General features: G+C 42.1%; 1 protein-coding gene across 3 annotated transcripts in view; it reads left to right on the top strand.

Annotated features, from left to right (window-relative positions):
- med13a (mediator complex subunit 13a) overlaps positions 1 to 16,607 on the top strand; it is a 94,207-nt gene that overhangs the window by 2,510 nt on the left and 75,090 nt on the right. For all 3 annotated transcript variants that reach the window (XM_074612244.1, XM_074612241.1, XM_074612242.1), the window contains one exon: positions 6,802 to 7,036. In XM_074612244.1, coding sequence (XP_074468345.1) covers positions 6,802 to 7,036 — 235 coding nt within the window. The remainder of the gene's footprint in view (positions 1 to 6,801; positions 7,037 to 16,607) is intronic.

Genomic DNA, 16,607 nt, shown 5'->3' with positions numbered 1-16,607 from the left:
CCGGAGTGGGGTACTACTTGTTGCATACTTTTTTTTGTATTTAAAGTGGCCTTATTGGAATGAACGTGGTGTGTAAATTCAGTCGGTCTATTTCTGTAATAATTATGGGCATATTTAGCGAGTTTTTTATGACATTTGTAGTTTCATGCGTTTCAGCGTCGTAAGATTTAAATAAGCACTTGGCAAAAAGCTTCTGTTTGGTTGCATTGAATTTGGCATACAATAAATTAACAAGAGCTGTGTATTAAGTTGAATTTGAATCAACCAAAAAAGCAAACACACGCTTGTTAGTTTCATGTTCACACGATGACAGGGTTAACTGAGGGAGAGCGGTGACAGACAGGAAAAGAGGCTCGGTAGAAGAGGAGCATCTGTGGCATGATTTGAGTAGCTTCACCTGTTGCTTGTCTCATACATTGAAAGGCAGGAAGGCAGCTGTTTGAACACAGTGTTCCCTACTGAGATCCAGAACCCTAAAGTGGCCAGAGGGAAGGTGAGCAGCTGGCAGAATCAGGGGTCGTCACCTCAGAAAAACTTCCCTCCCGTATCCGGTGCCTTTGGCCTTAGATTCCCTCCTAATGCAGCCGTGTGGTTTTTTGGCTTTGGCACATGAAAGAGAAACTCATGACCCATAAGCAGTTGCTCACATACTTGAGCATTTAGGCTAAGACACAGAGGCAGGTGGAAAAACTTGTAGATTCATAGTAGTACATCAAGTGTTTGAGGCACACAGCCTGGAAAGCATGAACGTTGGAAGGAAATACACAGATATCTGTGGCAGCACACAGGCCGACTGCCACTAATTTATTTTGAAAGGACAGGCAGAACAACTGCAGGAGGCACATTTATCCTTGATAGAGCAATGTGCCTCTTGGATATTGTTGAAGAGGAGTGGAGTACTGACGTGTCCAGTCTTTGACAGAGGGGCTATTCAGCTGTGCCTCTTCAAGCTCAGGAATATGTAAGGAATAGACGTTAACATTTTGTCTGTTGTCCACAGTTTGGTTTAATACACACTCATGTATTTTGTGAAAATGTGGTAACAGAACAGGGGGGGGCAAACTACAAGCAGTTTGACTTAATAATTCTACACCGTAACCTTTTATGACTTTTTTTTAGTGCTATTGAAAATACAGTTTAACGGCAGTTTGATAATACAGTCTACTGTGCTGTGCAACTAGACAGATTGCTTGTTTAAGAAGTGAAATCATATTTAAATGTTTTACAGCATTCAACTAAAAATCAGTTAAACCTGCAGTAGGGGAGAATATTTTTGGCATCATTGGGCAAAAAGTCCATAATAACCTTTCAGCATATTGTAATTCAAGTGTTCTGAGAGATAACTAGATTCCTGCACCTCCTCTTGGCTCTGTTTTCAGGCTTTAGAAAAATCTAGCAAGTGACGGGAGACTTTGGCCAATCACAGGTCATTTCAGAGAGAGAGCGTTCCTGTTGGCTGTTCATTCAACGGAGGCAGCTGTCAATCACTCACCAACTCCGATCAAACGAACAAACTACAAGATGTTTCTGAAAACATTTGATGCGAGAAATAGGCATTACAGTAACAGAACATTGATTCATATTTAATCAGCGCTGCCTAGTTTGACCTCTGATTGGTCATTTTCCTCCGGTCGGTGAAATCTTGCAGATGCCAGTAAGAGCACCGGAGGACACAGAGGCACATAACTTTTTCAGACTACCTGTCTCATACACTACTGTATCATATTAGCTCAATTCTATCCACTGCTGCTGTAATGTAGTTTTTTATTGTTACAGAGTTGTAGAAGATGCATTGTGTTGCTGGAGTTAATTGCAAGGCAGATGTTTCTTACAATGCTTGCAATCAGTCTTTGTTGTTCTGTTTCAAACCCAGAATGTTGCCACCCAGCAGTGCCCCACAAACCTTAACAAATCATCTCCAGTTGATAATGTGGCATGTACAAAGATAAACGTGAAGTGTTTTAACAGGGACATTTTGTTTTATTCACTTGTTTATAGAATCATAGATTACACAGACACATTTCCAGTCTTCATCATTAGTTACATCCACTATGAATCAGCAGTGCAAAATACTTGGCTTACTTCCTGTGTAAACAAAACCGATTCTGCTTGAAGTCTCGCGGGAAGAGACCCGTTTCATTGAAAGTGACTTCAAACCTTTTTTGTCTAATTCACCCAATTAAGCTTAGCAGGTTAAGACGTGTGTCTTTAAAGTGAACTCATCCGGCTCTAGAGCTGCTTGGGATCCTCTCTTTCTCACGTTACTCAAACGTGTGGTCATATTGTATAATGTGTAAGACTACCAACTGACCAAAACCCCCACTGTGTTGTCACTTTAAAACTTGATAGAGTTTCAGTTTCCAACCTCATCCACACAGTATTAAGCTCACCATCTCACGTGAAGTGTGAGGATGGCTCAAGGTAAAACTTGTTGGCGTTTTTGCTCACCAGCATCCAAGCGGTGCAGAAGACGACAGACCGCTCTGAATGTCAGTGAACACTCTTCAACTCCACACTGCAGCTGGTCAACATCATGTATTACATAAATTGTCCATGCGCTGTAACAGACGTTTGCAGCACCTTCTTTTCTTCAGTGTAATCAAACTACAGGAGGAAAGACTTTGTACTAGCGATAGCCAAATATTGATCAAACTGAGTGTTTTACATGAGAGTTAATGTCACTGATGGCACTTAGTGGTTTTCAATATTGAATCATTTCATAATATTATTTTCATATTTTAATAACAATTTATCTTAAACTATGATAATGTTGTAATGACTTTTTCAGTACCGATCCAGCATTTGTATCGGTGCATCCCTAAAAAGAATACTGTTAACATTAGTGATTTAAATGTATCTTTGAAATAACTGTGTTGTGTGAGATGCACCTGCAGTGATCATTTATTGCAGAGTAATGATTCTAAAGAACTGAAGTGGCTGACAGTTTAATAATGCAGCGTCTGCTAATGATACTGTTAAGATATTGAGGGTGGAGATTTCCTACATAGACTTAAAATAATAAACACAATAAATCATTTATTACTGAGGGTATTTGCTTGTTGACAGTAACACTCAACATTTGGTTTCATTCATAATGTATTCAATTGCCTGCTTGGCAGAGAAGCTGCAGCATAGATGCAAACATCCTGATGGTGACAGAAAGAGTTGCAGAAAAGGTGATGAATAGAACTGTAATGTAAGATGGATAGTCTAGCCTTCTGCTCTTGTAAGCTGTTGTATTTCATTCACACATTAACAGCGCAGCAGCAGCAGCAGCAGCAGCATTAATCAGTATTTTAGCTGCGGCTGCTACTACGGTAGCTAAATCGCAGATCCAGGTCAAAGTTTCTGTGCCCACAGGATGTGGTCAGTTGGTTTGATTTGCCTCGTGTGTACAGTTGTTGTAGCACAGTAACTTTAGTCAATAACAAGAAGCATGTCAGTGTTTTCTCTGCGTGCCATTTTAAAAGTCACCTGATACCAGGCTGACTGTAACCTTCTCTTGACCACATGTGCTGCTTGTTTGCTTGGATTTGTATGCTTTTTACACCAATTAAACCAGCTGAGAAAGTCTGTAATCATCAAATGTAGTTTCTACATGCTTGCTTGGAAGGAGGCTAAATAACGCTCCAAACTTACATTCAATTTTGTCGAGGAAAAACTGCCATAGCCATTTCCAAAGGGGTCCCTTGACCTCTGACCTCAAGATATGTGAATGAAAATGGGTTCTATGGGTAGCCACGAGTCTCCCCTTTACAGACATGCCCACTTTATGATAATCACATGCAGTTTTGGGCAAGTCATAATCAAGTTGGCACACTGACACACTGACAGCTGTTGTTGCCTGTTGGGCTTGAGTTTGCCATGTTATGATTTGAGCGTATTATTTATGCTAAATGCAGTACCTGTGAGGGTTTCTGGACAATATCTGTCATTGTTTTGTGTTGTTAATAAGTAATATATACATACATTTGCATAAAGCAATAATATTTGTCCACTCCCATGTTGATAATACTTGACAAATCTCCCTTTAAGGTACATTTTGAACAGCTAAAAAATGTGATTAATTTGCAATTAATTAATTTGTTCTTGTAAATGTAACAGATACATGGAAGAGGATACCTACAGTAGGAAATGTTTAGGTTGAGAGGCCTTTTAACCCTCTATGTCTATATGTGAAAGGGGTTTTCACTTAATTGTGATGCAAATACAAGACGGTGATACTAATATCTCTGAGGAGGAGAGACCCATAATATAATCTGTAGGGCACTTATGAACAAAACCTTTTACACGGTGAAACACGCCATACAATTGGAGACTACCCGTGGTCAGTAGTAAGATGACAGGAGTGTTCATCTGTACTGCTTATGATCTGGTTTCACAGTCAACCGTCGTCCCCACCCCTCCACCCCTCTCCTTTGCATTGTGTGCACAGATGTTTCCTAGCAAGATGCAGGTGTAATGTAGTGCCTCTTCTCACACTCCAGCAGGAAGGAGCAGCCTAACTGCTGCAGTTCTGTCGTTACACACAGACCTAGCTTTGCTGTTTGCACCTCGGAGCTCGTCTCCAGCATGTGTAGCAGCTTTTTGAATTCCTCTGGAGCCAGATTGTACATCAGAGATCATGATGTTTTGATCACGCTTTCCGACAACTGCTGTGTTAAAGGGAAAAACCACCACCTTTTCACGTGGATGTCCAATCAGTGTTGCTGGCAAATGTAGTCAATTGAAGCAATAAATTCCTCAGTGCGTGATATATTGAGCGAAAAAGCTGACTTCTCCTGCTTCCAGCTTCTGGTACCCAGAGGGTCCCCGCCGGCCATATCCTCTTGCACGGCTCATGCAGGCACAGCCTCGGCCTCTCTCCGCTGCATTTCTTCGGCGGTATACTCTGACTGGAATAAAATACGGCTGAATATCCCAGAGGAGGAAACTAGAAATCTAAGCTGATATAGCAATCTGTAGTTCTTCCTCGCCTCCAACTACGTCACTGTCACGTGAAATTACAGCACTGGATGCAGGAAGAACACGATTTTACAGCTGCGAACTAGGGCTTACCCCCTCTTCGTCGATAAGTCAACATTTTAGTCTTAGTTAATTTGAGTACGATTTCTCTAGTCGAATAGTAATTTCTTTGCGCTTTTTCATGCTGAATGACTTATTTCCAAGAAACATATGAGCACATCTCTGGTAAACACAGGATTTAAAGTGGTGCTTTTGTGTGATTCTTTGTGGAAAAACTCCATTTCACAGATCTGTGAAGTAAATCAACTAATTGATTCTAATTGAATTGACTTTGAAGTTCTTTGGTCGAGGACAGCCCTGCTGTAAACTCAGCTTTCTCGGTCAATATAGCACGCACTGAGGAATTTATTGCTTCAATCATCTATATTGATTGGACATCCACATAAAAGGTGGCAAATTCTCCCTTTTAAGTTATGATAACACGTTGGGCTTTTGTATGCTTGTCAGCCACTTTCTCCTTTGAGTTAGTGGTGGAGAACAAATTAAACACATGCTTTCTGTTTATTGATGATGAATAGTTGCATACAGTGTATACTTCATAATTGTGGAGTAACAAGCTTGCCTGTATGCTGCTGTGGTGTATTACTTTGGCATGTACATGAGACATAAATATAGTCAAAACTATTTGTAACTCCAGGTGTTTTAATGATTCGTCCACCTGTGTGTGTGCTCGCTGCGTCTTATTGCTTCCTAACTTGTTGTTGTGATCCGGCTCCGCTCCAGCTGACGCCACACAATGCTCTGTTTTGACAGTCCCCAACCCACCCCCAACCCCCCACCACCACCATCACAACTAACACCACAAATCTCCCAGCTTATCCCTAGCCAGGCGAAAGACCACCGCTTTGCCACCACCACGGGTAATCACTTGTTCAGGCTCAGCGCCTCTGCACTGGAGTTAAGATATCCCCTGAATTGTAATGGATTAATTGGGTGAATATACAGAGGGACAGCTTGCCAACTCAGCCTGAACGGAATAGGACTAAACGGCATAAAAATGAACAGTCCATGTTCGCGCAGATTACTTGAAATGTCTACAAGGATAGATGGAGGACCAAGATTGCCAGCGGAAATGGGGATATACGCCTGAGGCATCCGCGTGTGCTTTTTGGGGTAGTTAGTCTGTGTATGTGTTTAGGTAGACATGGGTAGTCTGTCGGCGCTCGGATGATTAGCAGCACTGCTAGCTAGCAGTGGAGCGTAATGTTCCTGCTTTAACACTTAATAACCCCGCCAGTGATTTACTGCCTATGAGGCTTTTTCCTGTGTGTTTTGTTCTCTCCATAAAAGCCAGACAGCGTTTATAGAAAGGCAAAGCACCCCCCCAGCACTCACCAATAATGAGGATTAAGGTGGTGAGACCACATTTACCAGCAGTAGTTCTTTCCTATTTGTGTTTCGAACATGTTGTTCATGGTGATATTGAAAGCACCTGAGGCTCCAGTTCTTTGCAGAAACAAACAAACGTCCCAATTTTTAAGTGTAATTCCTCTATTTTTATCAACACAATGGTGTTCTGCTTTCTTGTCATGTATCTTTCCATCTTTCCATCTTTCAATCTTCCCCCTTTTTTCCCTAGTTTTGGCAGTCCAGGTGTCTTGTTGTCAGAAGTAGTTGGTGGGTGAACTGCCCCATAAAAGAGGATTAATACCCACTCTTTACACTGTGCTCAGCACATGTTTACTCCGAGGTGCTGAGTGGATCCTGAAGCAGCGACTCTGCACACTGACAATCTCTTACTTTCTCTCTCCCCCCCTCCCCTCCCTTGTCTTGCAGGCTGACTTAACAGGGATCAAATGGAAGAGGTTTGTGTGGCAGGGTCCCACCTCTGCACCCATCCTCTTCCCGGTGACGGAGGAGGACCCCATCCTTTGCAGCTTCAGCCGCTGCCTGAAGGCCGACGTGCTAAGTGTATGGCGGCGCAGTCAGCGGCCGGGGCGGAGGGAGCTCTGGCTCTTCTGGTGGGGGGACGACCCCAACTTCGCCGAACTCATCCACCACGAGCTCACAGGTGGGGGAATACACATAAAAAGGGCATGTCTTTTGGAAAAAAACAACGTTTGTTTCATTAAGCTGTGCAAGTACATCCTCTTTATGCTGCTTCCTCACTACGTGGAGGTCAGAGGTCAGGGTGCTTGTAAGGATTCAGTGATTGAATTCAAGGGAACAGGGAGAGTGCTTCTTGACTCAGGTGGTTCTTGGAGCAGCTTATTTGCCCTGCTGCTGCATGATTATTGATGGGTATCATTAGGATTTTATTGATACTACTACTCTTTTCGATACTCCTTATCGGTTCGTGTTTCGTAACGATGCTCTTATCGGTTCTTTTTCATAACTAAATAATTGCTTTTTAATATATGATTTAAAAAAAGGATAAATTCAAAACAGGATTGGAATTTACTAATATTTTAAATATAACTAAATGTTTCTAGAGCAGCAAGAGTTTAAAACAGCAAATCACTATATAAACTCAATAATATCTTACTGGAAACTAATCTAGAATGTCAATAAAATAAATAATATTCTTGAGTGAAGTTAAGAAAGAATGAAGAACACAGACATCAGTCAGTATCAGTCCTTCCTCCTGTCCTCTGTCCTCACTGCCTGCTGGTAACGCTGGTAGAGGGAGGAGGGGCTGCTTTGTCTCAGCCAGCAAATAAGTTAGTTTACAAGAATTTTAAGATACGTGTCAAACTAAGCTAAACAGTGTGATAATAAATTACACCAAAACGTTAAAAAGTACTGATAAAGTCGGAGCTTATCAATTATATAATTTAGCTCCGGTGCCCTTTTAATACCGTGTTTCGGTACCCATCCCTATGCATGATAGTTAGGTAGGTAGTCACCGAAGTTAGTTTTTCTAGTTGCTTTGGCAAATTATATGATTAAAGGTGAGGAGAGAGATGACAGCTATTCTATGTCTGTCTCTCTGCTCTGGCAAGAAAAATAATCTATGAATATGAAATCCACCTCCCCTACCGATGCACCTTTTTGTTAGATTCATTCAAGGTTATAAAGCAAAAAGAGTGATGACTGTAAAAGATAACGGGAAGTGTAGAGAGCTTGCAGCATTTGTAAAAGAAGCACTTGAACATCGATCACCCTGTCAAGATACGTTATTGGTTGTACAATGAAAAATTATACAGATTTCACTGCTTGATTGTCAGGTAGGCACAGGGGAGGTTCCCTGTAAGTGAGAGCCTCAGGGAAGTGTTAAATTCTGTGTAATCTGATACCTCCCTAATGCCGCCCCCTCTCCCCTGACTGATAAGCTAGCCAGCCAGGCTGGTAGTGCCAACACCTGTAGGGCAACTCCCTCTCCCTGGAGACACTGGGCATCACGCTGTCTCATTACTTCATACGTGTTTGAGAGAGGGTTAGCACATCGGAGTGGACGCTGCCCTTCAGCAGATGAAGCGGCACCTTGCATTTTTTTTTGACGGAAGTAATCTTAAATCACATAGTGCCATTCCACAAAGGAGGAAGAAGAAGGTATGGGAAGCTGAGCTCCGTCCGATTTCTAACTCGAGTGAGAAACGCAGCATGCAGGAGCAGCCATGCAGAAACGAGGCAAATGCATCCACCCCCCACTCTCTTCTTTTCCCTCTTCAGTAACGGCAACATTTAGCGGCGGAAGATTGAAAAGGCCATCTTTATTCATGCTCTCTGCCATGTAGATTGAACTTTGGAGTCTGAGCCAAGCACAGCCCGTCTGTGACCCTCCTTCATTATGGGACATTGTGCCTGAAGTGGACTCAAAATGGGAGCTGAAGGCTACGATGGGCAGCTCGTTCAGGCCTAACGGGTCCTGGTAATTACCTGAAGCATCTGGCTCAGGCCCTCTAATAGAGTGTGCTACATTTCAAGTAGGAGGGGGGTGGTATGGAGAATCTATATTTGGAAATTGTTGGAGTCACTGCCATGTTCTTACACTGGCTTTGGGGAGATTAAACATGATATTGTTTGTGTTTCAGGAGATAGAAATTATATAATTGAATATTGACCAGAAAAAATCTGCGCCGCATTTTCCTTCCAGGTATTTTAAAACAAAACGATGAATCATGTTTTGGCAGGACTCTTGACAGGTCTTTGAATTTTTATTAAAACTCCACATCTAGAGCACATCTATTCCCCCTGAGAATGATGTTGACGTGGACATTCACAGACGTGCATCCCGAGCCCCTGACGAGATTTTTCACATTCCCCGCTCCCCGTGTTCCTCAAGTGTTTTGCACCCTGACACAACAGTGTTTCAGTGTGAATGGTTCCCAGATGGGCGGTGTAATCCGTGTTTCCTGTTGTGGAAGCTGCTGCTCCCGTCTCTGTAGTGGAAGACGTCTTCCTCCTGCTTCTTGAGCCTTTCCCCCTCCTGTAGCTGCTGTGGGGCTGCGCCGGTGAAATGAAGCAGAGCAGCCTCTCTAGATGGATCTAAAGTCAGCCAGAGGGGCTGCTTTTTCTCCTCAAACCTCCGATCTGCAGCTGCTGATCAGTCTGTTCGGGATGGTGGGTCCTGAGACCTGATAACACAGCTGAGACCAGGATGGAGGAATGTCAGGACCTCTGTCTGGATGACTCTACCTGTGTATGTGCACCTGTTTGTACCGCTGGGGAAGGGATGCTACTGTCCTCTTCTGGAGCCTTTAAGGCGCAAGTATACTCTTAATGGTAGAATATCTTATTGAATCCTGTGTCTGGCAATTTCTGTAACTTTCCCAAACCGTCAATCCGACATTCACACCCACTTCACGCCGTGATTGGCCAACTGTGTGGAGGTAAGAAAGGAGCCACGGTTTGAACCTCTCTGTAGCTTTCCTTTTCATTCTTTACACACCTATTTCTGTCACTTTTCATGTGAACAACTGAGTGCAACACTATGAATGCCTTCCAGGAGAGACTGTCTGAAAATATGCGCCGTTATCCTCGTATTTAAATATTACATCTCGCTGACAATCAGCTGTTCACCCTGCCTTCGAGAGCGGCTGTTCTGAGCTATGAACACTTTTGCCTTCTGACCTGGTCGGAGAACACGTCTTACGAACCAGTTCTTTTCTTGCATAATTTGGCCCTTAATGCAGCGGAGTGCAGTCAGTCCTTCTCCTAAGATCCCAGATTCCTGCTGGTTTTCACTCTGACCATCTAATCGGGATTAAGGGGATGTCACGTGAATGCTGATAGAATATTTGAAGGTTTTCTTGGTCCCGAGCACCAGGATTGAAGATCCCTGAGAGTGTTTGTGTGTATGTAGCCCAAGAAGTAGGATGATGATTGACAGTCTGTTGTGTTTGTGGACTCTCCTGCCTGCCTGCCTGCTATGCTCCCTGAGGAGGTTTGAATTGACGAACACCAGCTAGCGTTGGCAGGGCAGAGCATGGAATGTCACAACTGTTGTCGCCTATGAACTGTTACGCACTGTTTTTTCTGGGCTTTTTTTGCCTCTTGTCCTAGCCCGTCTTGGGAATAAAACGCGTTCTTTTCTTTTAGGGTTTTCAGCCTCTTTTTAGTCTTAGTGCGATGTTGGCGGTAAACATGAAAATCCGCTCTTTTCCTTTCATTTCGGCGAGCTGAAATGACGCTTACTCGCTCCCCCCCACCCCTTCCACCCTCATTAGATTAGCGGCCTGTGAAAGTCTTTTAATTTTGAGCAAGTGCCATTTCTGTATACCAGTGTGCCAGTAATCCCTTCTCTCCAGGGAGATGAGGGGAGAAGAAGTGAGCCGGAGAGATGAGAGTAGTGAAGGGCGGAAAACTTGAGGGATCTTTTAATGTCTGACACTTAATCACCATTGAAGGAAGGGTAAGGGTAACCACCAAGCCCCTTCTCTACACTGTTGGACAACCCGCCTTGCTCGTACTAACAAGACGAGAAAAACAATTCTAATCTTCCCCTGGCCATGCACAGAAATTATTCCCAACAAGTGAGCGCCATTGCTGAATTAAATGGCTTGCCTCCCCCACTCCCACTGGTTGAGTATAGGCATGTATTCTTATGCAAATGACACGCTCTCTTCACCGTCATCTCCCCTCAAAAGCTGGTGGAATCTCCTGACCAGGGGCGTCCAAAGCGAAAGATAAATGGCTGCCTTTTCCTCCCCTCAGAGGCCCACTGATCTTTTTTTTTTGCATAGAAATTAGGAATGGATGTCTGTCTGTGAGGGTAATTGCTCCGTGGTACATTTCTTACTAGTCTGTCCCGCTCCCTTTTCCCACCCTCCATAGCGTCCTTCCCCTGTCCCACTGGGGCTTCCACTGCTGGCAGTCTGGCACCACGTTTCCCTCTTGGGTGTTTCCCAGTTCACTGCTCCCTCCGCCGCGTGTGACTCTAGAGTGGTGGGCTTCTCGTTGCAGTCATTCTTTACCTGTCTGATTAAGTTGAAGGGAAACAACTCATGCCTACCATACACTAGGAGACTTTTAAAAGACTGAAGTCTGACACCCTCTCGCATCTAAAGACAATGTGTCTTAAGTCACAGACTGTAAGGTTTTGCAAAGACTGGGGATCTTTCAGGGTCACTATTTACAAGACTAGATTCCTTTTGGGATGATGTCACATCCTGCTCCTGGTTGAAATTTACAAAAAGAAAAACTGTGGACAGAATTTGCTGCCACCCTCGAAATCCCCGCTGAGTATACTATAGCTAGCTACTGGAGTGTTTGCTATTAACCTACGAGCTATCTGTATGTTTCAGCTGAAGTTTGCTAGCTTCAATCTTATAAAAATCGACACGTGTATATATGAGAGAAAGCGAGAGAGCGAACCTATTGGTTGTTGACAATGTTTGTGTCATTGAACTTACGATAACATTAAACTTGTTTGATTTTATCGGAACAGCAAGACGAGAAAAACACTGACTTAACACAGCTTGGACTGAGTTTTATGACCACCTTACACTAAACGATTGAGATCACGGGAAAACTGTTTTATAGCAACAATAAAAATATGTCTGCGACAGTGAAATCGCTTGAGAAGTTGTTTGGTGTGAGGTTGGTATCAAAGAAAGAACACAGATGTAGGAGGATTTAGTAGATGTCTGTTTTGATGAGTACATTTAATTTTGGTATTTGTAAGTATGTAAAACATCCATCCATGCATAACCCTCAATCTGAGCAGCAAGGCTGGGGTTATTAGTTGCTAATGGGATGGGTTGGAAGGGAGAGACGGTTATCTGCTGAGTCTGACCAGCACAGGATATCAGCGAGCCATCTCCTCCTTGGTCCCTGGAGCTCACACATCTATTCATTACTGGGCGTTGGGTCAGATCTCTAGAGAAAGAGAGACAGGGAAATGGTGGGGGGAGGGAAGAAGAAGACTGCATTTAAATTGTCCATCTCCTCCACCAGTTGATGAACACATTGTTTGAGATCCATCCGATGATGGAGGGAAGAAAAGCTTGATATAACAGAACTCTGTGAGCTTGTTTTCCACAATGATCTTATGACAATTGTTTTTTTTGTTTTTGCTTGGTATGCAGTAATTCTGCCAAGTTCAGAGGATTTTTTTTGTTTTAGTTTTAGCAGTCTCCTCTGTGCCTATTTGAATCAATGGTGAAATAAAAACAACCCTGCTTTTGCACCTCAGGGCAGAATATCCAGTTCCAAAGGGCATATTTCAGTAGTCTGCAAGGGCCCCGTTGGCTGAAGGTTTCCCTGTTTTCCTGTCTTCAGTGAAGAGCTCATAACTTCAAAATCATTGGGCTGCCCTCATATCTGCGAGATACTCAGTTTGAAGCCGTACCTGCAGAATACAGATGTTTGTCGACAACAAATTTCCACAGCATTCAAATACCGAAACATCTGTTGAAATTATGTCTGCTCTTTATTTCAGTGCCTTGGACTTATGACTGTATGTTGAGGCACTTTGGTGAAAGATCTGATCTGCTCTTGATTTTTGTGTAAAACCTAAATCACAAAAAGATGCTGATGGTCTGCACTTTTTACTAGTGGAAACGGCATGTGCAAACGGCATGTGCAAAACCAAGGTATTGGTATGTTGGTACCCTTAGGGTCATGCTAGGAAAGTAGTTTGTACGACCACGTTGGAAATCAGAAGTGTTTATAGCTGTTCCAAATGACCACAGTTGAAGGCGGAGTGAAAAGCCGGCCATCGTAGAGAGGGGGGAGACGGGATCATTGTTTAAATACGGGGATAACGGCGCACATTTTCAGACAGTCTCTCCTGTCAGACATTCATAATGTTGCACTCAGTTGTTCACATTAAATGTGACAGAAATATTTGCATAACGAACGGAAACAGAGGGGGGTTAAACGTATTTGACCATCCAACATGTCAAGCTCTGGAGTATGGAGTATACTGGCAGCTTTCAGGGCTTTCCACAAGGATATGGAGTAACCAGCAAGTGGGAAAAAGTAGCCAGGTAGGGGGTTCCTGGGGCATGCAGAAGCCTTTTTCTATTATATGCGCTGATCTTAATTATTGCATATTTCATTGAGTTTGTGTACCAGATAGTAAACATGTAGTGAATTATTGTGAAGGAGAATTAGGCTTCTTTACACAGTCTGTAAATTAAGGCTGTGTATTGGCAAGAATCTGGCGATACGATACGTATCATGATACAGGGGTTACGATTCAATACATTGCGATAAACTGCGTTACTGTAAGCAAGGCGATATTGCGTTTTTTTTTTAAGGAAAACTGTCTTAGTATAAAGAACACGACACCATATGCAGAAAATCTGAGTTAAAAAAAGTTTACTTTCTTATGCAATCAGAACAGTGGGATTTGCATTTATTACAGTCCCTGTGACATCCAATATAATAGCACTACTTTGAGAGGGCATATACACTGAGAGGGCGCATCTCTTTTCAAATTAAATTAAGTATTGACTGAGTTCATCTTTGCATGTAAACTATTGATTAAAAATTAATACTGTTTTTGAGAATCTTTACAGTATCAGTATTCTTGATATTTTCAATATTTTCTTAAACCCCTACTGTAAATAGCTATTAATATTTAAAACCAGCCTATTCCTGACTGATTTGTAATTAAAAATCATTAGACCTTTTTTTATTATTTTTTATTTATTTATTTATTGACACCTTCACTCTAAGGGTTATCAAGACATGCAATGATGATTAATGTATTGTTTTACTAGAAACATAAATGCACTCTTATTCCACAAAAATAAACAAGGTCCTATGTCTTATCTAGTCTTTAATGGTTTTAAATTAAATTATTTATAAAATAAACCTATTCCAAAAATACCTAAATTAGCAAAATGTGAATCACTTGACTCAAATCATGTGGATCTAGTGAATCAACTCAACTTCGAATCCTATTCGTCTTCACTTTCATCTCCACTGATCATATTACTGCAGAAAGTTCCGTTACATCATATTTTATTTGTAAAACATGATTTGGGGGAGCTGACATTAAGTCAAGTGTTCTAGGGCATTTTAAACTGTAAAATTAACATTGTGAGGCTGAGGCACAGCCTACATTTCCCTCATGACCGGTTACTTTGACAACATTGCTATTGCTCTGCTGTAAAAAGCACAATGTAATTAAAAATAGTTCATTCATTAAGCCCATAAATGTCTGTGTGGCGTGTATGGAAAATGCAGCGCTTTCAGTGAACTTTAATGCACAATCGTCAAGTTGCTGCCACCTGTGTTTTTCGAAGTAGCCCGTCTAATGAGGATTTCCTCTGTCTGTGCAGTCACTGCGATTCTTAATGTGTTTTGTCATCAGTTATTTTGCTAATATTTGTCAAACACTGAAGAGGACTCTCCGCTCTCTACTCGGCAGGACACAGCGTCTCAGCTGAGCGCGCACACACAGTCATATAGAGCATGTGGGGGCGGGACTGATACAAACAGACAGGCAGGTTTCTCTATCATCATGCTGGCATTGTTTTGAAGCGGAGGCTAGTGGTCGCAAAATGTACACACGCGCAGCGAATCGCAACTTGTTAATCAAAACCATTTTATTAGAATGTCTGGCCGGCAGCCGCCGCTTACGGAGAGCTCTAAGCTTTACACCTTTTGTGGCGCAATCTTTCATTGATCATCAGTGAGCCTTTATTGAAAAGAAAAAGATCTGTTTCCTGCTCTCCATATGATCACAAGACTATTCCTGCCTCATATCCAATACATGAAACTGTTTCAGAATCTAAAATAAAACTCTCGCAGATGAAACTGCTGCCAAGTTTGTGTGACACCGAACACCAAAATGCATTTAGAAATGCAAACAGATCTTGTTCGGTTTAAGGTACTGCACAGTCGTTGACGTGTTCCCTTTTTAAAATGACTCAGCAGGCTGGTTTATTGGTTGAGTGGACGTGGTCGGCTTCAAATTCAGTTTTTTTTGTAATCTTCGTTAAACAGCTGTGATTTTTAAAACACCAGTTGAAATAGATTAAGTAAATAATGTTATTTGATTGGTGCTGCTGCTGTGCAGCCAACCACTCTTTCTTTTGTTTCCTGCTGCTTGTTTCCTGAAGCCCATTAGTACTACAGTAGTATCTGCTTTTCCCCCCACTTGTCTGCATTGATAAAGTTGCCTGTAGTTTTCAGTGTTAATCTTTATGACCTGACAAATCTTGACAGTATGAAAACGTAGGATCATATTTGTCTATTACAGGGCCATATTCTTCCAGCAAAATGTCAAGCCATCCGTTATGTGGCTGTCTGACTCTGCACTTGCAATCCTATTTTAAAGATTGTAATAGCGTATTTGCTGTCTTGGATAGCGACAGGAGCGATGGCACACAAATATGAATGTGATACAGATTCAGTTCCACAGTGATGTAAGGCCCATAGTATACACACCACAGCCCAGCGGATGCCCCAGGCAAGGATTCAGGAAGGAGAAATGCCACTCGCTCTTTAGAATTTCCAAATGTTATTGACTTGGACAGCCGGGGAGAGTCAAACAGAATTTTGAAATCTCCACACTTTCCCTGTAAACACGGACAAAGAAAGTCCAAAGGCTTTAAAGTGGACAGTGAAGTGTTGGGGTCATGAAGCCCTGGCTATTGCTAAAACTAATTAAGACTTAGAATGCATTATTGCGACAGGAAATATTACTTTCTGGAATGACATTTAAACCTCCTGTTAATACCATGAAAGCTGTATTTTCTCTTTAATTAGTCTGAGCAAATGGCATATTCTTACTTTCTGTACTATTTAGGGCTGTCAAAGTTATCACGATAATAAGGCTCTAACACAAATTCATGTTAACGGCACTAATTTCTTTAATGTATCGACGCAAGAAAACCTAAGGAATCCATTGGTACCAACCATGTCATACTAGCTTGTCGTGAAGGAGGCTAAATAACGCTCCAAACTTACATTAAATTTTGTTGAGGAAAAATTGGCATGGTCATTTTCAAAGGTGTCCCTTGACCTCTGACCTCAAGATATATGAATGAAAATGGGTTCTATGGGTACCCACGAGTACCCACGGTAATGTACATACATTTGCATAAAGGAAACCTATTTGCCCACTCCCATGTTGATAAGAGTATTAAATACTTGACAAATCTCCCTTTAAGGTACATTTTGGGCAGATAAAAAATGTGCAATTAATTTGCGATTAATCCTGATTAATTATGGACAATCATTCG

This window comes from Sebastes fasciatus, chromosome 16, assembly GCF_043250625.1.
Source record: "Sebastes fasciatus isolate fSebFas1 chromosome 16, fSebFas1.pri, whole genome shotgun sequence".
Taxonomy (NCBI): domain Eukaryota; kingdom Metazoa; phylum Chordata; class Actinopteri; order Perciformes; family Sebastidae; genus Sebastes; species Sebastes fasciatus.
The sequence above is the reverse complement of the archived record's forward strand: the minus strand, read 5'-3'. Positions and strand labels throughout refer to the sequence as shown.